Below are 22,882 nucleotides of genomic sequence, written 5' to 3'. Positions count from 1 at the left end.
GAGACTATATTGAAAAATAAAATAGTTCCACTGAGTCTTTTATTTCTATTTTATCCCAAGAACTTTCCAAATTATCCTTGTATAAGATCTTTTCATGTCAACCAATCGTATTATAAAATCCTTACCCCATCCAAAAGCCACTTAAATGGCCTGGATTAGCCAAGATGACAAACATGTCCTATTTTCAAAACACAAATCCCATTCCTCCACCAAATTCTTTTTAACTCTCTGCCACCAATTCCTTATTCCTCTGGCACCTCCAGCAATGTAGTCTTATCTCCCTTAGTGTCAACTATATTCTAGATTGGTCAATATACCACACCCCTTAACATAAGGATCGCACGGGGGGGATCGAGTGAGGTGGCTATCGTATTGACTTCCCTCCCAGAGGGCCCGGGTTCAAATCCCGGCGGTGTTGAATATTTTTCAGTGATATCTCAATCCCTACTTGAGGTGCTTTGTGGAGGGCACTTTGAGTGAGTACGCCATCCGTCGGATGGGACGTTAAGCCGTGGACCCCTTGGCGCCTTTCGTAAAGAGTAGGCTAATGCCGATGTCAGGTTTCTCTCCTCCCTTCATCCTTTCCTGTCCATCCCTAATGGCACAAATGACCTCAGCTGTTGGTCACTTCCCCTAAATACTACTACTATAAGGATCGCCAATCACCTCACTTCCAGCAAATATTCTTCTCTGTGTACTTGCGATGTTCCTAATCCCGAAACATGCCTTGAACCACAGCACTCCCTACGACAAATGCTATGGCATCTCTACTCTAGCATCCCTCTTACCTTCTGATACCCTACTCAAACTAAAGACACCAGTGTCGGCATGCATATGGCTATTCATTATCATAGTGGGTCATCCTCCTGCAGTTGGCAGGTCCATGGAAGTCTCTTCTCCGCCATGTTTTCCAAATCATCATCGCCCCCATCATCACCCATCCCTCCTCCGCCCCACTCCTCTTGCCTGCCCCCCCTTCCAGCACCAAGAGGCACTCCCCTTCCCTTCCTTCCACCTATCTCCTCCTCCTCCTCACCCAGTCGTTCCATTTAAAGCTCCGCAGAATTCTTCTCCGCGCCCACGTCTCCATCTCCTCTGGCCTTTCCCTCTTCCACGCAGTCCACCATGTTTCACACCCGTGCATCATGACACCCAACTTGTCTCCTCCTCAGCCCAATATCCATTCCGCTACATCATACTTTTCTCTTCCTGCCGAGTGCTTCCTCAGCCATCGCCATCCTCATTTCCTTCTCACTCCTACGGCTTTCCATTGCCTCAGAGATACTTGCCCCTCTCCAACTCAGCCGGCCTTTTTCCTTTCATCTCAATCTCATCTATCTCATCTACTCCACCAACATTCATTCGCCTTGGTCTTGCTCCTGTTCATCGCCAAACCATTCAGATGCTGAAACATCCCATTCAATTGATTTTCTTTCTCGGCCACAAGGATCATGTCATCAGCAAATAATGTCATTCAAGAGGTGGAAAAATGATTTTCAACCAAATACACAAGATTCTGGCATGATGGCCTTCGAAAGGTCAAGAAATGCCGGAAGATATGAATAACTCCGGATGGTGACTATATGGAAGTCATTATAAGTAAAAATAAAAATTAAGTTTTGTCCCAACTATTTTTTAGCAACAGTTAAAAGCTTACGATACCCCCTCATGTATATGTATTATATTTCACTTCATGCTTTATGTCACTCAACAATACTTTGAAATACAATTAGTTAGAGATCTATGTAGAACGGGATCTAAGCATTGATATGCCTAATAGCAACCAATTATTCCTTATATGACCATTAATGTAATGACATTTCTGTTCAATTACTTATGATTTTAATTTTGAATCTTTAATTTAACAATCTTCATTTCAAGCTAATTTAATATGAATTTTCACAGAGCATCAGGGAGTTTTCACTTAAGTTTGCCTTGGGGTCACACACCTGGAGGAGGGGATTTACTGAGCAGTAGCAGGAGTACCACATGTAGTCCCTTGGGAGGGAGAATCAAGGGACGGTCATGTGTGGGAACCACTTTTGAAGTGAGAGGGGTGGTTAGGCTCTCAAAATGATGACAATTTCATTATCAAAGAGGTTAGTTCAATAGTTTCAGCCTCAACTTTGTGGAAGTTCATTTTAATAAATGAAAAAGAAACACTTTGTTCCAATCCACCACTTTATTACAGGTACGACTAGTTTCGACGCTACGGCGTCATCCTCAGGTACAAAGTTTAAAGTCACAATCATTGTATATATACCCTCTTCTGGAAAGGTTGGGGGAGTTGTGGGAAGAGGGGGCGGGGAGGGGAGTACGGGGGTAGGTACGAAAGAATGTGGGAGAGGGTAGGAAACACCAGGAAAAGCGTTAGTGAGTGGGGGGGATCACTAACGCTTTTCCTGGTGTTTCCTACCCTCTCCCACATTCTTTCGTACCTACCCCCGTACTCCCCTCCCCGCCCCCTCTTCCCACAACTCCCCCAACCTTTCCAGAAGAGGGTATATATACAATGATTGTGACTTTAAACTTTGTACCTGAGGATGACGCCGTAGCGTCGAAACTAGTCGTACCTGTAATAAAGTGGTGGATTGGAACAAAGTGTTTCTTTTTCATTTATCAAAGAGGTTATAATATATGGCCAAGAGACCAATGAATTGTTCACTATAGCTGAGATTTCATCTCACCTGTACTCATTTTAGTTTTATTTATTATTAGATAATCCACTGGTTAAGGTAGGTTTTTGGATGAACACATCTACTAAATAAATATTTTGTGATTCCTAACAAAATCCAGTATTAGGTCCCTCTTCATCTCCGAGTACTTTCTTCCTCCCTTCATCCCGTCCAACATCCCTATCCTATTCCTGCCCTTTCCTCATATGCCCAGCATTCTCCCCTCTATTACAGTCTTCAACATCCTACTGTCGATCAATATGCCCTTCATCCACTTTTCCTGCCTCCTTATAATTTATCTCAATAAACCCCTCTCTTTGCTCACCAGCACTTCCTCATTTGTTTTCCTTTCGGTCCATTTCACCTTCTCCATCCTTCTCCACACCCACATTTCAAAAGCCTCCAATCTACATCTATCATCCTGTACTCATTATAAGAGAGATAATTAACATGTTCGAACATAAGAAAATCAAGGGACCACCAACTCACCTTGTTCATAGATGGCATTTTGTTACATGCGGGATCATTATAAATGAGCTTTGCTGTATAATGGAGTCAACCGAGGTAGTACTGACCATCCGGAGTAAAATAACAATCAGTAGTGAACATTATCCAATGTAGTTCAAGCCTTAAGATAAAACCCGGGTGATTTTTTTAACCATGATTTTAGAAAAAAAATGCATATATATGCTGTCAAATATGGTATGAATTTGAGTTTTCATTGGAACTGCAGGAAAACCTTCAAGATCCCACTTAGACTTTCACTTACCTTCCCTTATCTTTTTTGAATTGCATTTCAAGACACCTAAATTATAAAATGAGTCCACCATTGCACCAGGGAAGCTGTGTGAGCTGATAATGCTCTTTCCATACCTATGCCAAACTATAATATTAGCTAAGTTATTATGCCAAACTATAATATTAGCTAAGTTATTATGCCAAACTATAATATTAGCTAAGTTATTATGCCAAACTATAAATTAGCATCTACCTATTTCTCATGGCATTTCCCATATGTACCTATGCCTATGACATCTGAGCCAGGTTACTGTCATCCTTAAATTCATTCTTCTGCAAATCTCAACAGCTTTCTCTCCACTATAATTTTTAAGTCCTAAACCATCTCTTCCTACTTTCTCCCATACCTCCCCTTCACATACTGCCAAGTTCTAATTATGTACTACTCTCACGTGCTTCTCACTTGCTACATTCCTAATTACTTCTTCCAATTGATCATTCTAAATTTCTACTTCTTCCTCAAAGTGACTGCATGTGCACCTGGATTATCAATCACTAGAGTGTCCAGGTCTGCTTTCATCTCCAACGTTAGCATTATATCACTCACCCCTTCTGCCCAGTTTCCTGCTCAACACTCGGCTACCAGTTTCACCCTCCTCTCCCACTACAAGTCACCATGGCTACCATATCTCCAGGCTCCCCTGCTCTCTCTGCATCTCACCTCACACTTTCTCCTTCCCTCTCCCTGTTTTTTGGTTCCCCCGTCCTCATCATCACCATCATTCATTCCCTGCGCCTTCCCATTCCAGTACTCTCCTCCATCTTTTTCCTTCTGCTTTCAGCTCGCCTGCGTAAGCATTTAACGTGACGATGGCTCTCTTGCCTCTCTCCCCCGCCACCCACTGCGCTCCACGCCTGGCCCAGAGGGCTGAGTCCCACAGTATTCACAATTCTTTGTGCCCACTTATATTTATTATGAAAAAGAGGTGGTTTCCCATTGCCCGCCCTCCTCAGGAGTGTCCCTCACCTTCACCAAAATGGCCGCCCCACTGGAGTTGCACACCTTGGTAGGTGCCTCACTCTGATATGGGTGCTGACCTCGTGTCTGGCCATCAACCCATCTGAAATGGGTGACAGCTCTATCAAAATTATCATTACTACCACCAGTTCAACTCTTGATGTCGATAGAACTGGCATGCCCTTTCACCATGTCAATGCCATAGTCCGTGGAGGGATCACAAGAAATAAATATTACAATATCAGCTGGAGATTGGCTGAATGAAAAATTAAAAAATTCACAGTATCAATGATAATTACCTTTGAGCGAAAGGAAGAGAAATCTGTCAATCAGGATCAAGGTCTCCACCAATGGGGAAAGCATCAGTCGTATGGAGTAAAAGCAGACCACTTTCCTCCAGGAGTCGAGACACTGATTGGTTTCCTCACTGAGCACATCCTCATTTGGTGGGATTAGTTTCAATGAGGACAAGGCTCTTACAGCATATCTGTTCCAAGAAGGAGAGGATTCTATATCATTTCCCAAGGCAAGGATCAAATCGATAAGCACTGCTCATTCGAGTGATGGATTGGGAGCAATGCTGGGAAGAATCACAGAGTGAAATGGAGAGGAAGTGTGATCGAGTCCCTGGAGCCTCACCTGGAATTACTCTCTCCACCCCACTTCCCACCCCACTTGCCCTTCGCTTGCAGCCATCAACTAGTTGCATTTTCATTCCTCTTTCATCCACATCTTTAGCAATGAATTTGCCCCAGCAGCAGTTCCCTCTCAGCATGCCTGGCCCATCATCATTCATCTTCCTTTCCACAGGATCGGGATGGTGCAGGGGCTAACATATAGACTTCCCACCGAGAGGGCCCGGGTTCAAAATACTGGAGACGACGAATATTTTACGGTGGAATCCCGATCCCTCCTTGAGGTGGTGCTTAGTGGAGGGCACTTTGAGTGAGTACGACGCCCATCGGATGGGACGTTAAACTGTGGACCACTTGGCGCCTTTTGACGAGAGTAGGCTAATGTCGACGCCGGGTTTCTCTCCACCCTTCCTCCTTTCCCATTCCATCCCTAATGGTGCAAACGATCTTAGCTGTCGGTCGCCTCCCCATGAAAACTACCACTGCTTTCTTTCCACCCATCTCATTTTCTCCATACAAAGATCTCAAGTAGTAGTAGTATTTAGGGGAAGGAGGCGACCGACAGCCGAGATCATTTGCACCATAGGGGATGGACAGGAAAGGATGAAGGGTGGAGAGAAACCCAGAGTTGGCATTAGCCTCCGTGAGGTTAGAAGTCGTGGGTTCGATTCCCACCTAGGTGGATCTACACCTACTACCTTGATCAAAAATTTCCCGGAATTTATTCAGAAAATTAAAAATACAAGTTTATTCATCTAAATCTATATTGTCCCCTTCAAAGTAATCCCCATCGACTGCAACACACTTATGCCAGCGCTTGATCCAATCCTCGAAACATTTTTTATATTCGGTTTTCGGTATGTCCATCAGTGCTTCCTGCGATTTTTCCATTACTTCCTCTCGGCTGCTAAAACGCGTTCCCCGTAATGGTTTTTTAACTCGATTGAACAGAAAGAAGTCACAGGGAGCCAAATCAGGTGAATTCGGTGGCTGTTGGATGGTATTTGTTGCATTTTTCGTCAAAAAATTACGAATAATGATAGCACTGTGCGACGGTGCGTTATCATGGTGCAAAATCCACGAGTTTTCTGCCCACATTTCTGGTCTCTTTCGGCGAATTGCTTCACGCAAACGTCTCATAACGCCCAAATAATACTCCTTGTTTACTGTCTGGCCTTCTGGCAAAAATTCATGATGCACTACACCGCAATGTAATCCATGAAAACCGTCAGCATTGCCTTCTTTTTTGACTGAAAACGACGCGGTTTTTTTGGTCTCGCCTCATTTGGTGAACGCCATTCACTTGCCTGATGTCTGGATTGCGTGTCGTACTCATAAACCCACGTCTCGTCTCCAGTAATGATCCTTTTGATGAATGTGGGATCGGATTCAGCCTCGCAAATCATGTCTTTTGCGACGTCAACACGGTCTCTTTTTTGCATGAAATTGAGGTCTTTTGGCACCAACTTTGCTGCTACACGACGGAAACCCAAATCATTAACCACAATGTCTTGGGCGGATCCATAGGCAATGTTCAAGTCCTCCGCTATTTCTCTGATGGTTAATTTGCGGTTATTGACCAACATTTCTTTTACTTTATCAATTTTTTCACCGACTTTCGATGTCGATGGTCTGCCACTGCGTTCATCATCTTCAATTGACTCACGACCACTTCTGAACCGCTCGTGCCACTGGTAAACGACCGTTTTTTTAAGAGAATCGTTGCCGAAACACTTTTCCAACATTTCCAACGTCCGTGCGCCACTAAATCCGTTTTTTACGCAAAATTTAATACAAGTTCGTCGTTGCAAATTTAAATCCATTTCTGAAATTGTAAAAAATCGCCAACACACACAGAGATAGATGTACTCTTGGCTACGTAACTTTTGCAAATGTCAAGTTATGACACTAAGATTTAAAGGGAATATCAACAACAGATGTACCAATTTAACAAAAAAACAGAACTCAAATCGGAACGATGGGAGCGCCACACGGTGGTTATTCCGGGAACTTTTTGATCAAGGTAGTATATCTGGGGTTTGGTTGCGTGTAATGTCTTAGGGTTAGGTGGGAGAAGGGACTACAAGTCTCAACCTCGCCCAATTAAGTCGATCAATAAATAAATAGTTTTCCCCTGCATTCCAAAATTAGATTATAAATTATCTTTTCTTTGAAGACTTCCCATAATCCTCGCTATCAATTCCATCCACCTTGTCCTCAGTTCTTTTGCTAATGCAATTCTTTTAATGTCATTTCTATGTTACCCACTTATATATAAAATATTGCCCTTGATGCTTACATTATCCTGGCTATAGATTAGCCTAGATATTAATCGTAATCGACATTCATGCCATACCTCTCCCATTGTTCCAGCAAAATTGCACAGTAGCGACTTAGTGGAGAATATCACCGCCCTTGTGGCATGGCGTTTTGTATTGAATAACTTACCTGTAACCTCTGATAAAAACTTGTCCTTTAGCAAAGACAGCTCCAAGCTCTTTCAGCATCCAATTGTACGTAAAATGTATGTATGACATTGTATGAAGAGTACAGGTCTTAAAAACTCTCGGAGATCCCCCTGTGAGGTCAACCCAGCCGACCACCCCTTGCAGGCCCTGCTTTCATAACCCCGGGAGCCATCTTGGGTGCCTCGTCGATTGAAGGGGGGCCTCTGCAGAAGCAGGGTCATTTGGTTTAGAAGCTAAGGGGTGGGCATAGCTGCAAATTAGTAAGGTCTGGTTGCGGTGCCCTCGTGAGCAACCCCGCCACCGCGAAGCGATACAATCACTGCCTTGTGGTGGCATGCTTTGCAAAATTGCTGCTGCACTAGGCCCTGCAGAATGAACCCCTGCAGCAAAGTAAGGCTTTGCTTGAGGTGAATTGCTGCCCTGGAATGGCATTGTACCACCCAAGGGTGATGGCCGTCGACAGGAGTTGAGCACAGTTACATACGCCTTCTTATGCCTGGGGCAGATCAGGCCGAAGGGACGGGAGACATAAGGGAGCCTTGGCATCATGCATTTCAGGCGCTTGCCATTTCTGGTTGGAGGCCACTGCCTGAAGCTCCTCACCTTTGCTTAAAACTTTTTCAGCTTCCAGAACTGCCATGCCAGGTTCGGGCGAGGGCCACAATGGTGCCGAGTCGTGGTATGCCCCAGCGAAGAGCTGTCTGGTTGGTGTTTATGTGACATAGGTACTCTTGAGTAAAAACTTTTATGGATTTCTTTGAACTGTAACTGTCTAATGAAATACACCCACCTCCCAAAATATTATTTCCTGATTCCTGTTCACAATGTATTATGCTTATTCAGTGGAACAGAAAAACAAACCAACACTTTTCATACCTTTTTAATTTACATAAATCCTGCAATAGCTTTTACCTAATTAGAAATAAATTGAGAATGAAATTTCTCATATCTAACCATTTTTTAACACAGCATTGCAATAGAGGTCAGCATCAAACAGTAATTCTTTCACAACGTCACGCAATGTGCACTATTTGTAAACACAACCTTCCCAAAGCATTCCCCTGGTGGTGGCTGGGTAATGTTCTCGTCTGCCATTCCGAGGGTTGCGGGTTCGATTCCCACCTGGGTGGGTTTTCCTCCACCTAGGGCTCGGGTGTTTGTTAATGTGACCATTGTTTACACTGTTAATAGTCCGACATAAAGCCCAAAAAGTGCTGTTTTCAGACTAACGCTAAATAAATAAATATTTATCGGCAGTGGGATGTTGAGGACTGTAATAGAGGGGAGAATGTTAGGCAAATGAGGAGGAAAGGGTAGGAATAGGTGAGAGGGATGTTGGATGGGATGAAGGGAGGAAGAATTAGATACACAGAGATGAAGAGAAACTTGTTGCAGAGTAAAATTTTGAGTTATGCATTGTTAAGAGATACAAGGAAATTGTTACAGTACCATCTTAACCGGTAGATTACTCATGGTAATAATAACAATGAGTCTATTTCAATGTTGCCTTGCATACCAGAAAATTTCAGTCACCCAAAAAGTAGCATGCATGATATTAGTTTTCTCTCACACCCAAGCATGACTTCATAGAAAAAGGAATACAATCAAAATCCAAGCATACAAAATGGAATGAAGAACTCACTCAGGGAACTGCAAGTGTTCAGCATACTTGATACTCTTTAATCCTCTTCGACTTAGGTTGGGCCAATTTTTCACAATTATCCTTTCCAACGCAGCTCTATAGCAATGTATCTGTGTTGATAGAAATTTCAATTCATCTATCACTAAAAGTGCAAAGCAAGCAAGTACATCCTAAGGAATAGCTTTCATTCTTCACAAATAAACAGATTATGAGACTATTGTAGATCTACATCTTACCCTGCAAGCAACCAATAAACTACATGGTACCTCAGGTATGGATAATTGCATACAATTACACACATTTTGCACACACTCAGGATAAGTGATGAGAAAGAAATCCCATCATGTTTCATCACATTACCAAGCCAAACAACCATTTAAACATTTTAGATTTTGTTAACTATTCCGCTAAAAGGCATTCTTTGATCAATTCCCTACTCAATGGAATTTTGTTCTGGCTGGCCCAGTTGCATCCATAAGCATACTGGTATGCGCACTGGATCTGGCCCAAATCATCAGAAGTGTACTGGTACATACAATGCATAGTGTTACGCATTGTTTGATCCTGCTGCTATCTTACCGTTTGTTTATGTAACTTTTGGTCAGTTACCTGTATCTGTTTGCCGCTATCACCTGATGGCTTCCTTGGATAGTTTTTTTATTCATTACTTAAGAAACCACCTTCTCTTGTCTACAAGTTTTAGGTCTCCACAAAGTATCCCAGAGTAGGAAGCAAAGATTTAGTGAAAGAGTTGATAAATAAATTATCAGTCAATTACTTGACATTCTTAGCCTTGGTGATGATTCATGTAGTGAAGGAGAATAAATCTTTTCAAAACCCCAAGGGCTAAGAAATAGTAGTGTCTCAGAGACTAAATGTAATTCAGATGAAAGTGCTTGGGAAAATGTAAATAAAACAAACTCCAATGTTGAGATAAACTGTGATATTACATGGAACTGGAAACAAGATCAAAAGGTTGAAGTTATTCATCCTTTCACCATCAACGCAGGAATATACCGGGATTTAGGCTAAAGTTATAGTAGGCTTTGTGCTTTGGCACTTTTTCTAAACGAAGAAATTGTCCAACATGTAATCGCGGAGTCTAACATGCATGGATCAGCTGATTGTGACTTTCACCATGTGACTACAAATGAGTTGAATGTGTATTTTGGTCTTGTTATTTTAATGGGTATAATTGAGAAGCCTACTTTACAAAGCTATTGGTGTTAAGATGCACACCATATTTTGGAACAATCATGCCTAGAAGATTTCTGCAAATTAGTAAACACTTACATTTTGTAAACAATGAAAACTTTGATATAAATGACCCACTTAGAAAACTAAGGCCTGTCATAGATACGAAGACTGATTTTTTCGTAAAGCATACACACAAATGCATTCCATTTGCATTGACAAAACACTGATGAAATGCAGAGGTGAACTATACTTCATTCAATATATTAGAACAAAGAGGGTAAGATTAGGGGTGAAACCCTACAAATAATGTGACTCCAGCAACGGTTATATAATATTTAAACCTATAAAATTTATGTTGGGAAAGACTAAGTAGACAATACTCCTGCTACTTCTAAGGTTGTCTTAGATTTGTGGACAGAGTCTAATCTACTAAACAAGGGGTACTCCTTGTAGATAGATAATTAGTAGAGTGCACCTGATTTATTTTACAAAATACATAATTTTGGAACTAATGTATGTGATGCCCTGAGAGCTCAATGGAAAAATATGCCAAAAGATATTAGGAGAACACTTAAAAAAGGTGAAGTTTCTGCACTAATGACATGACTGCAATAAAATGGAGTGACAAAAGGTATGTTTTAATGCTCAGTACTATGCACCCCTTGGGATTTGCAAATACCAAAAAAGTAGACTGGAACAGTAAAAAGGGCTTAAGTAAGCCCATTGCTGTGATTGATTACAATCAAAATACGGGATGAGGAGATGTTGGAGATCAGTTATTGAGTTCATTTCATTGCACGTGGCAATATAACAAAGCTTAAAAAAACATTTTTTACCTTCTAGATACGATGCTACTGAATACATATATTAACAGTAGATTTGCAAATTAGAGAAAAGATGGAACTTTTCACTGTTTCAAACAGATATAAGCAGGAGAGTAGTTGGAAAAATTTTATCAAGAAGGTGCAGTGAGGAGATGCAGTAATGATATACCCAACCTGCCAATGTGACTATCTCATCGTCCTTTCCCAGTTTAAGTTAAAGCGGCTAAACGTTGTGTCCTGCAACAGGATAAAAGATAAGGAGAGAGTCTAAATGGCAAGTGTGATGCCTGCAAAGTGCATAGATCATTTCAAGCCATTCCATACCCTAAAGAAATATCTCCAGTGATGTGAATTATTTAAAATAAATATTTATTTTGTGAGCATAATGCTTCCTATTTTATTTTAATTTATACCTCATTTAAGAGCAGATTCTCAGATTCAGAACTATTCATACAATTGCAAACTTTTGTCAAAATTGGTCAACATTCACCTTAAAAAATATTCGTATTTTAAATGTTCTACATTTATGATTAAATACCTTAAAATTCGGTGGTTTTTGGTGTCACTTTTAAACCCAGAGAGAGCCCAGCCAATGGGATAAGATTCATTTAAGGTGCTAAGTCTCCAATCAAGTGCTAAGCTACCTATCATTCTTTCCTCATTCTAACACTTAACAAAATTATACATTCACATAAGTATGGGTGCTAACACTTCTTCTGCCTATGCCACCTTGCCACACGAAATCCCCAACCACCTCCCTCCCTCATCCATCTTCACAAATTCATATCAACCAAAAACACTTTCACCGTGAGTAACAGGGTAACACACTTTGTAGAAATGGCACTTATGGCTTTCCAGGATGGTCGCCTGCCACCCACAACAGCCAAGTCTGTAATATCTTTGATGAGCATGGACGGAGAGCCCTTGGACATTAAAAGTTGAGACAACTCTCAATCACAACTAATGCTTGACTGTAAGATCTAAACAGTCAAAGCTCTAACTACAAAATTGTCCAAAAGTGATGGCATCCATTATTTCTTATGAACAAAGCTATGGCATTCCAGGACTGTAAATTTTTGATTCTATATCACCCCTGCACAATGCTATGCACTAGAAGAATGGCCAGATTCACCGCAAGCCATCCAATCCCTAGATCAAAATAAAGCCCTGAATAGAGTAAATCACCAATATTTACACGCGGTGATGAAGGAAATGGGTTTCGGATGTGCCTTCATTGGCATGACCAAGGAATGACAACGCCACATGTATGGTGAGAGTATGGAAGTCACTTACGGCCCCTTTCTCATTTACCAAAGGGATAAGGCAAGGCTGTCTGCTCTCTAGGCAACTATATTCCCTATCAATAGAATCCTTACTTCTAATTCAAATGACCTCAATGTATGATGTTCGCTTCCTGGCGACGTGGACCAAAGACCAGTACTTTGTGCTCATGCTGATGATGTCAATGTATTTGTGGAAAAAGAAAAGGATTTTGATAAAGTAACGTTGTGCTTTAATGAGAGTTTTAATTTATATGATGCTATTTTATATTTTTTTTAAAGTATCGGATTGTGGGCAGGTAGGTAGTTGAACAGAACTGGCAAACCTCTAGGTGTCCACTGGACTCACATGAAAATGAAATTCCTCAGGGTGTGGCTAATCAAATAACTGAGGTACAGCACCCCTGCACAATGCTATGCACTGTGCAGGGGTGCTGTACCTCAGTTATTCAGTGCAGTACCTCACTGTAATTCAACAACTGAACGAGGGTGAGGTGAAAAGTTCTTGGCCTAACAACGAAAGATTGCTTTTTACTGTTAAAAAATCATGTTATTTTTCTACATAATCTCCCAGGGTTTCAACACGCTTGGTCCAGCATTTCTCCAACACCAGTAATCCTTTGCGGAAGTGAGAGTCTGAAAGGCTGTGAAAATATCCATCTCTCAACTTCTTCATTGGATAAGAAGCACTTCCCAGAAACAAATTTCTTACAGTTTGATAACAGATGGAAGTCTGAGGGTGCTAAATCAGGAGAATAGGGTGGATGACCAAGGAAACTGTACACCAAATCCCATAGTTTTCCCATCGCCAACAACTTTGTGAGCAGGTGTTTGTTCTGGTGAAAGATGATTTTTTTTCTTCTTCAAAGCCAGGCCTCTTCTTGCAAATTTTGGCTTCCAGCTCGTCAAAAAGGTTGGAGTAATGTTTACCTATAATTGTTCTGCCTATTTAAAGGCAATCAATTTGCAGGATTCCTTCCGCATCCCAAAACACAATGGTCATGACATTTCTGGCAGGTGTGACTTTGCTTTCTTTGACACTGAACCGCCCACCGGCTTCCACCCACTGCTTCCACTACGGTTTCATTTCTGGCACATAGTGGTGGACCCATATCTCATCCGTGCTGACAAATCGCCACTCAAAATTGGTCGGTTCCCTCTTGAGTCGGTCCTGACATTGCTGCAAAGATCGTTTGAGAATTTGCTTTTGATCGGCATTCAGCAAATGCAGCACTCACCTTGCGCAGAGAGCTTTTGCATCCCTATTTACTTGTGCAAGATGTTTCGCACCCTTTCTTCTAATATCCCAACAGCCTTAGCTATCTCACTCACCTTCCCTTGCCTATCACCCAACACGATATCGTGCACCTTTCAATGGTTTCTGGTGTGGTTGCGGTTTTTGGCCATCCTTCACGTCGGTCATCTTTGAGAGATGTGTGACCATATTTACTTTCAGCTGCCCACTTTTTAACAGTTGACATTGAAGGAGCGGAGTCCCTGTACATTTTTGTAAACTTTGGATGAATTTCCTTACGGGAGTAATCCATCCTAAAAAAGGAATTTTATGGCCACACAAAATTCAAGTTTTTCCATTTAAAAGAAAAAGACAAAAGATGTCTTCTGCAACAATACGTACAAATAAAAGACTTGAGAGGACAGGTTGACATTTGTCTTACGAACTAATGACACATGCACCCAGGCAGGAATCATAAATTTTTGCTGATAGGAACGCCATCTCTCTCAGGTCGAGAACTTTTCACTTTACCCTCGTACAACAATAGAGAAGACTCAATCCGTTGAAGGTGGCCGAAGGGTACCCCCTTATCTTTAAGCGATGGGGGTGTGGTAATCAACAAGTTGATCCTTCCCAAGCAGTGGCACGTACTCTAGTGCCATTCACCTCCTCCATCCGTCATCCTTAGACTACAGAGTCTTATGGTGCAATTTGTTTGGTCTGATGGAAGACATTGGGTCAAAGGGGACACATTTAATGCTACAATCAAGGATGGTAGTCTCGGTCTAATTATCATCAACCACAAATTTCTTTCCTTCCAAATGGTTTTCCTACAGAGGATGTCCAGACAACCATATAATGCCCCATGGTGCCTCCTGGCAGCAGAATGTCTCAAATGCTATAGAAGTATGGTAAAAGTCATTGAGCTGTTGATAGACATGCAAGAGTACCCAAAGTGTCCACTTACTGACCATATTTATCATAGTTTTATCAAAGCGTTTACTGCCCATCACCTTCAGCTCATCTCTGAAGGTAACTCCTGTCTCCATGGTTGACCTTTCCCTACTGGGTGGCCTCCACCAACTCCTACCACCATCTACTGCTTTCTAAGTCCAAACAGCAAACAACTATTCAAGCTTTCTCTATCCAAGAGAGTGAGCTACAAAGAGGTGAGGTATCTTCAACAGACTCGTTCTGGGCTCTTGCTTAGTGTGTACCACAAGGAAGAGAATTGGCTGGCTATACACAGAGAACCCAGTCCTGACACATGATAGATGGATTGATGGCTGCTTCCTCTGATCAAACTTCCCATGGTGTTCTGGCATAGAAGGAAATGCCCAGCACCTTTCATTCACATGCACAAGAGTCCAAAGTGTGTGGCAAAAAATTACAAAAATTATGACTGCCTTAATAAGAGCACAACCCCCTACTTTGTAGTGGTATTCCCACCAGCAGCGTCAGAGGGAAAGACACACGCATGATACATGATATGCCTCCCCTAACAGGGTACGCACCCTATTATTCCTGTAATACAAGTATGAGTATTCTTGAAGACGAGACAAAGTGCAGTGAAGTCAGAAACTATGTTAATCAAACAGCACAGTAAAAGTAAAAAGGACCCCATTACTTTACCCTGCCCACGACATATGCCCAATATCTAAGGGCCCATGTCTAGGGCAAAGGGGCAGTCTGTCGGCTATCGCTAGGTGATCGTTCAGCAAGAGTTAGCTCCAGCCTGTTTACGATCCCAAGGCTATGCTCGCTGTCTGGCTGCCACCAAGGCCTGTTCTCACTGGGAGAACATTCGGTGAGAGTTGGTTCCGGCCTGGTTACGATCCCATGACTACACACTACCTGTCTTGCTGCTGGTTTTGCTCTCTGCCTGATTACTCCTTCCTCCCTACATTCCTGCCCAAGCCAGGATTCACTCAGGCATCACAATGTAAGCTGAATTTCAGTAACTAATAACCATTTATCCCCTAACAATTTGGCCTTAACCATTCAACAGATCAATTCCACCATGTCACCAATCCCATGCAACACTGTTCGCCCGCTCCAGAAAACGTGAATCTCTTCCGAGTTGCTCCTTTCACCAAACAATAAATAATAATAATAAAACACATGCACACACACACACATGAGTGCAAACATTTAAGTCCGATATTTTCAACTGTTTGAACTTCCTCGGCCTGTAGATATGATGCACTTGGTTTTCAATTCTCTGCAGTTCGTCAAGCATTTTCTCACAGCAATTACGACACGATAAGTCATTTCATAGAGTGGTAATAGCGAACACTGTGTCTTCGGTATGACGGTAGAGGGTCATCACCTTCACCTTAGTGTTCCTTGAAAACATCATCAACACTCTGTTGTCACAACATGTGAGTCTAATTTGACAAACTCTGAAAAATGTACATTTACAGCCCCTCCACAGCCCTCGCAATCCTTCTGCCAAGACATTCAAAACCTATCAATCTGTCCAGGAAAAAGCTCCAGAGAAAGGTCAATATCGTAAATCGTGTGATACTCCCTTTGACATAGGGTAATCCCATAACCTAAGGAATAGATCCATGATGTACTGAATAGTGAGCATGAATATATGCAAATGTGGCTGGGTGTATACATAGATGCAAACATATATTTTTTAACTTCACTCAACATAATTCATGCCATTATTGTTGTTACTTTGTGTAGAAATAAATATTACACAAATTATTTTTCACCAATTATTGACCCAAGTCATGGTTTATTGTTGTTCCAGTTTGTTCATCCCCCTCGGACCACCAGTCCAGGATAGAAGGAACAATGAAAGGGTCGTTGCATTCTGGCACAGCTACGAGTGAATACAGGGTGGGTGGTTGAGAAGTCAAGACATCCGTTCCACATCTCCTCCAACATGTTCTCCAATTGAAACAGTGCTCTGGTTAGCCCAAACGTAGTCCACAGTTGACTCCTCTACTTCAAAACATTGAGTAGTTTCCCGATTGAAACCAGTTAAAATGAACCTCTGACATGCACTGTTTTTCATTAGTTCTGCCACGAAGTCATAATTGGACCTTTATGTATTTTCTACATTTGATTATCGATAGCATCAATGAAGAATAATGTTTTTCCATGGAATGAAGGGTGACATATTTATTTACTTTTAATGATGATGTAATCCCAGAGAGCAGGTTCCGTGAATAGGCCTCGATGGCATGGCAGGCCATCTCTCGTGATTCATAGCTGAGCTGGAAGTCTCTCTGCCACGGAGACACTGCATTATCATCCATCAATTTAGCACTCATTGGAAATTCTCTTGAGGTCATGGAAAGTATGAAAAAGGAATTTTACCAATAAAAACCAAGGTTATTATTACATTTACAAAAAGGGAGGCCTAACGTACCATTAAAAGTTCAGACAAATTGTGAGAGCACATTGAGTTAATAACTTAAACTCAATATTTCAACAAACAATTGCAACAAGGTCCTGAATTCTCTAGATAATTCCAATCAATTATTATGCACAATATTGATAAATTATAAAACACAAGGAGAAACCGCCTTCCAATAATCAAACTTATTAAAGCAACCTTCTTTGCCATACAAAAGATAGCGTCAATCCCGTGCACAAGAGTGGAGTGTACAAGCCATGCTGTGGTGACTGCAAAAGAGTGTGCGAATGGGAAGGAGGATCGGGACCAGGAACAATAGGTGTGCGCTTCAGGAATTGCATCTCCCCATCCCTATTTGCCAAACACCCGAGTGAGCGAGGCCATGGAAGCAACTCCCCCAACATGGCTGGACGCACTGGAACAGCTGGAATCTGACAGAATGCCAACCGCGGAGGGAGCAGACGTTGCGACAAACATGCCTATATCCCTCTAGCTTCCCCCATTACCAAGTCATCACCAATCCTTCAACCATCCTTTCCTCCCGTGGGGGGGAGGGGGGGGGCAGTTCCTTTCGCTGTGCCGGTTATGGTTTCCTAGGAAGATCTGGTACCCAAAGAATCACATAGCTTTGGTAGAGCTACACTGGACAACGTGTTTTAAGCAAATAAATAAATAAGAAGCTGGAGAAATAATATTAATGCTCAGAGACCATTTAAAAAGACATAAATTTGATGAAAATAATCACAATATCCTGAGCTATGCAAAAGATGCAGTGCTTACAGCTAAAAGCAAGTATGATTTACAATGAATCTTAATAAAATGTGCAAAAACTCAAGGGCAATAATTAGCGAGAAAATTAAATGATAAAGAAGATTAGATTTTTGGTTTTGAAACTTAAAATATCATTAATATTGCATGGAAAACTTTGCAATAGTAAGACTTTTGACATTGACTGCCAGTATAACTTTTAATAAGGGGATATTTTCTTTTGTTGAACAAGCTGTCATTAGCTATTGCAGCTGCCAGTAGGTAATGACACCCATGCATTCATGGAACTCTTGGAATTGAAGATAACAAAAACTTTCACCATATCAACAAATGTGCCACCAATTTGTCACTAATATAAATATTAAATTTATTCCTTACATATTAGGCGTAAGCTTCATATAACAACATCCAGCAATGCAGATAAACTTGGCCTCAGGACAATCAGTAAAAATCCGGATTAAATAGGGAGCCAAGTCCCCACAAGGATGCAATCCCACAATACCAAATCCAGTGTTTGACGAAAGTGCATTACTCAGCCTCGACGTCATAGAGTGCTGCTGGAATGCTTGCGAGACCATCTGTTTAAGAATATTATCATTATTAATTTCAAAGGAAAATCTATAAAAATATCCTAACAGTAAAAATAAAATTTTTAAAAAAATCACATGTCCATTTATTATTAATTTTAAATACATACAAGCTATTTAAATCTCAGGTCTAAATTAAAAATCTTCCTTAAGAGATAGCATGTGTGTGCTTGAGGATGGAGCTTGAACTCAAAGAACTGGGAAATACCACAACAGTTACTTGCGGCATTGTAGTTATGACAATTCATCATAAAATCTTCTTCCTTTAGAGCTCCTTGGAATTCATGGAACGTAAGAGGATGCTTGAGTAGCTCATTTGGTGAAAGCAAACCAGTGCAAACCATTGCATTTGAGTTTGAATCCAAGCCAAAGAAATTATTTCTATAATCTGTGAAATATCTAAATTTTGAAGCACTCAGCAGATGACTCTGTTGAAACAACTATCCTGGCATCACCATTAACAGAGGAGCCTGCTAAGTTCCCAACCTGACAAATAAAACCCACCCTCGCACTCTGCACTCAAACTTAACACAACGGAACAGGCATGCATACGTAAGGTCCTTGGATGCCTGTTTCACCAAGGGATAGATATTAAACACTAATCACCCAACCTTCCCCAATTTTTCATTCCCCCGTAATCAAATATATACATTCATTCCCCCCAAAAATACATAGTAGGATGGACACAGGCTACCAAACGGCAAAGCAACAATTCCCTTGAATCACCTAACCAACCTAACATCCTATCCTACAATAAACCCCACTACAACTACGTACATGTACTTCCTTTCTCTCTTCATCCAGTCCAACGTCCTCAACCTATTCCTGTCCCTTCCTCACTTGCCTTACATCCTACCCTCCATTACAGTCTTCAGCATCCCACTGCCTATCAATACATCCTTCATCCATCTTTCCTACCTCCTTAGGATATCTCCCAACAATCCCCTCTCCTCCCCTCTCACCCTACCTACCACTTCCTCCTTTCTTTTCCTTTCCGTCTGCTTCACCTTCTCCACTCCCACATTTCAAAAGCTTCCAATCCATGCCTATCATCCTGCTACAATGGTCATGTTTCTGAGCCGTACTTAGCTATACTCCATAGAAACTTTGACAAGCCTTTTCTTAACATCGTTACTCAATGTTAATGCCATCATTTCCCCTTACTTGTGAAATCCTCTTTGCAAAACGAAATGTTTCCCCTCGGGTCCCGACTACTTAGACCATTTCCGTCCAAAACACTTCCGAATCAGATAAACTGTTCTAACTGTTCTAGTTTTTGCCCACCTATGTTAATGCTAGGCTTAGTTTTTCTCTTTCTGGTAAATTACATAACCTTTCTTTATTTATATTTATTATAATCCCAAACCTATCGCACTGACTTGCTAGTGCTCTCAGCAATGCTTTTAACCCCTTGGCTAACTGAAAAACTGAAGATTGGTCATCAGCATATCTGATTTTACAAATTCCCTGCCGACTTTCACTCCTACCTCCAGTTCTTCCCATACCTCTTTAATCATTTCCTCCACATAAATGTTGAACAGCACCATGGACAACCCTGCCTTACTCCTCTTCCTAACACTCCCCATCCGGACTCTCCATTCCCCTCTCGTACCTTAGCAGTCTGAGACATGTACAGGTTGCGGATTAGTATCCCATCTCTCCAATCTATTCCTATTTTCTGCAATATGTTTACTAATTCTACTCAATTCACTCTACCAAATGCCTTTTCCTTATCCAGAGAAAAATGTATCCTGATTGTATTCTATGTTCCTCTCCATTAGTACTACCTCATTACTGCAATGGGATAGTACATGCCTCTCCCCTTCCTGAACCTAAACTGATCATGCCCTAAGTAATCATTTGACCTACTCTCCATCCTTCAGTTGATGATCCTGAGGACAACTTTAGCTGCATACTAAACTCAAACTTATTGTTATCCAACTTATATCAGCGCTAAAATCAAACTTATTGTTCTGCAGTCCTCACATGATGTATCCTTTACCTTTTTTGGAATAGGCACTGATCTAATGAAGCCTTCTAGTCAGATTCCTCCCTCATAGATTCTACGAATCAGTCCAAATACACTCTTCCTCCCACATTTTCCTAAACCTTTTAGCAGCTCCACAGGGATGTTGTCCACCCCACATTCTTATTTCATTTCATCTCTCTTTATACCCTTTCTACCTCATTCTTGAGTATGCCTGGACTTAAGCCGTCTTCATCTACATCATATTATTTTTCTATGTCTAAACTTGCTGCCCTTAGTCCTTTACCATACAGTTCTTCTCTTGGATCTTTTCTGTTTCAACTATTATCTTACCCGACCTATCTGTAACTGTTACCACCAATCTTCCCTTCTTATTTCCCAATAGTGATTTAACCTTCTTGCAAAGCACACCAATTTCACCCTTCCTTGGCTAATTTTCCATGTCCTTGCAATGCCGCCTTCCACCACGCTTCTTTTCCTCGATATGTTACCCCTATCAATGTATTATTTAACTCTTTGTACACTCTTCTCCCTAAATCTGTGTTTATATTCTTTCATTTCCTTCTCTCATATATATTTCTAATCATCCCATCCTTCATCCGTGGTTTCCTCGTCCTTTTCCCATTAACAGTTCCTAAAGTTTCTTTTGTGGCTTTCAATATCCCTTTTTTCATATATTCCCATTTTTCCTTAATAATACTTAGTGCCTTTCCCTCACTCATGATGATCCCTCCAGCCTGCTGATAATCCTTCCTTGTCATTACAGTTAATTTTTCTAGATTCCATTCCCCGTCTTAAAAATTTGAATATTACATGAAATTAAAGAAATAACAATGAAATGCACCTTGGAACAAAAACCAAAGTGGGAAACGTACATTTGTGATAATTCCATTTCTACCATCACCTTTTGTTTTCATTTAATATTATATTTAAGTTACTTATTTTACAACTTGTTTTAATTATTCCCCCTTTCAACTTTGTATTCACATGGGCCTGGACCTTAATTTGGGTAATTCCTTCTCATCCATTTCATGTTTACGCCCATTTATTCTTTGATAACCATGAGGAAAAATGTTATGATATCTTATTTACCTGAACAAAATGTGACTTCTCCATACTGGGTTCCACAATGGACGTTACATGTTGAGGGCATGGTAACAATCTCAACTGCTCCTTGGTCAACATCTTGGAAAGGGCTTTCTTCATTTCCATGTCCAATTTCCTGGATCAGAAAAGAGAGGGAAGGGGAATATAAATATCCACATCTCTTATATCTATAAATTAGATATTATTTAAATTATATATATATATATATATATATATATATATATATATATATATATATATATATATATATATATATATATATATATATATATATACGTAAACATGTATGTGTGTGTATGCATTACATAAATAAATTGATTAATATAAATAAAACTTATGTGAAAGTCTCATGGATGTGAGCAATAATGTACATCAAGTTAGCACTAGTGAACAAAAACAAATAATCTTGCTAACACTCCTAAACCTTCCTCTGCCTCAATATCTCACCCTCTTTCAATTTGCACCACCTACTTCCCTGGCCTAGAATCTCTGCCATTAATCCTAAAAGACTTCTACCCTATCCTCAAAAACCATAATTCCACCACCAACCTTTTTTCCATATTCCCCTCCGTTACTTTCCAACTTTCCTCCTTAAATCCCCACCCCATCCCAAAACCACTCCCATGTCCTGCAATAAACCTAGATGCAAAGCATGCCCTATTTTCAAAACTAGAATTCCATCCTTTTCACACCCGCTTTTTAACTCTCTCCCACCAATGCCCTCCTCTACTTGCACATCTAGCGATGTAGTTTACCTGCTGAAGTGCCAACTTTGCCCTGCCTTTTATATTGGACAGCATATCACACCCCTCAATATTAGAATCAACAACCACCGAGCCTCATGCAAAAATTCTTCCCTAATTGATATGCTCCCTATCCCCAAACATGCCTCCGAACACAACACCCCCTTTGATAAATGCTATAGTGTATCCATTTTAGCATCCTTCCCACCCTCTGACCCTCCACTCAAACTCAAAACAATATAGCATTTGATTTGTAGCAAACACACACCAATACACATATGTATACTCACACACGCATTTCTCTACAATTAAGTCCAAAACGTTTGCACAAGGGATTGGTTACAGGAATGCAAGGGTATGGATTAATTACATTAATTACAACTATAATTACAACTATACTTACATGGTAAACAAAGTTTAACTATGTCACAAAGGCAAAAGGAAGATTTGATTGGAATGCAGTTTATCTATATCACACTTAAAATCATGAAATCGTTTAGTAACATCCTACGCAGTGTATTCCAAAAGTAACAGGAATTTTGTAATTTGGCATAGTCCACCACGAGTTCTAGCCCAAAGGTCCAACGATCAATACAGAGTACCACT

At 40.9% G+C, this 22,882-nt stretch overlaps 1 protein-coding gene across 1 annotated transcript in view; it reads right to left on the bottom strand.

The window, feature by feature from the left end:
• LOC139691509 (methyltransferase-like protein 25B) overlaps positions 1-22,882 on the bottom strand; it is a 42,204-nt gene that overhangs the window by 2,499 nt on the left and 16,823 nt on the right. The window contains exons 5-9 of the mRNA XM_071589359.1: positions 21,519-21,648; positions 18,231-18,430; positions 16,855-17,008; positions 9,177-9,286; positions 4,731-4,918 (exon numbers count right to left, since the gene is read on the bottom strand). Of these exons, the coding sequence (XP_071445460.1) occupies positions 4,731-4,918; positions 9,177-9,286; positions 16,855-17,008; positions 18,231-18,430; positions 21,519-21,648 (782 nt within the window). The remainder of the gene's footprint in view (positions 1-4,730; positions 4,919-9,176; positions 9,287-16,854; positions 17,009-18,230; positions 18,431-21,518; positions 21,649-22,882) is intronic.

This window comes from Hetaerina americana, unplaced genomic scaffold, assembly GCF_022747635.1.
Source record: "Hetaerina americana unplaced genomic scaffold, ioHetAmer1.1.p SCAF_37, whole genome shotgun sequence".
In the NCBI taxonomy this organism is placed as follows: domain Eukaryota; kingdom Metazoa; phylum Arthropoda; class Insecta; order Odonata; family Calopterygidae; genus Hetaerina; species Hetaerina americana.
The sequence above is the reverse complement of the archived record's forward strand: the minus strand, read 5'-3'. Positions and strand labels throughout refer to the sequence as shown.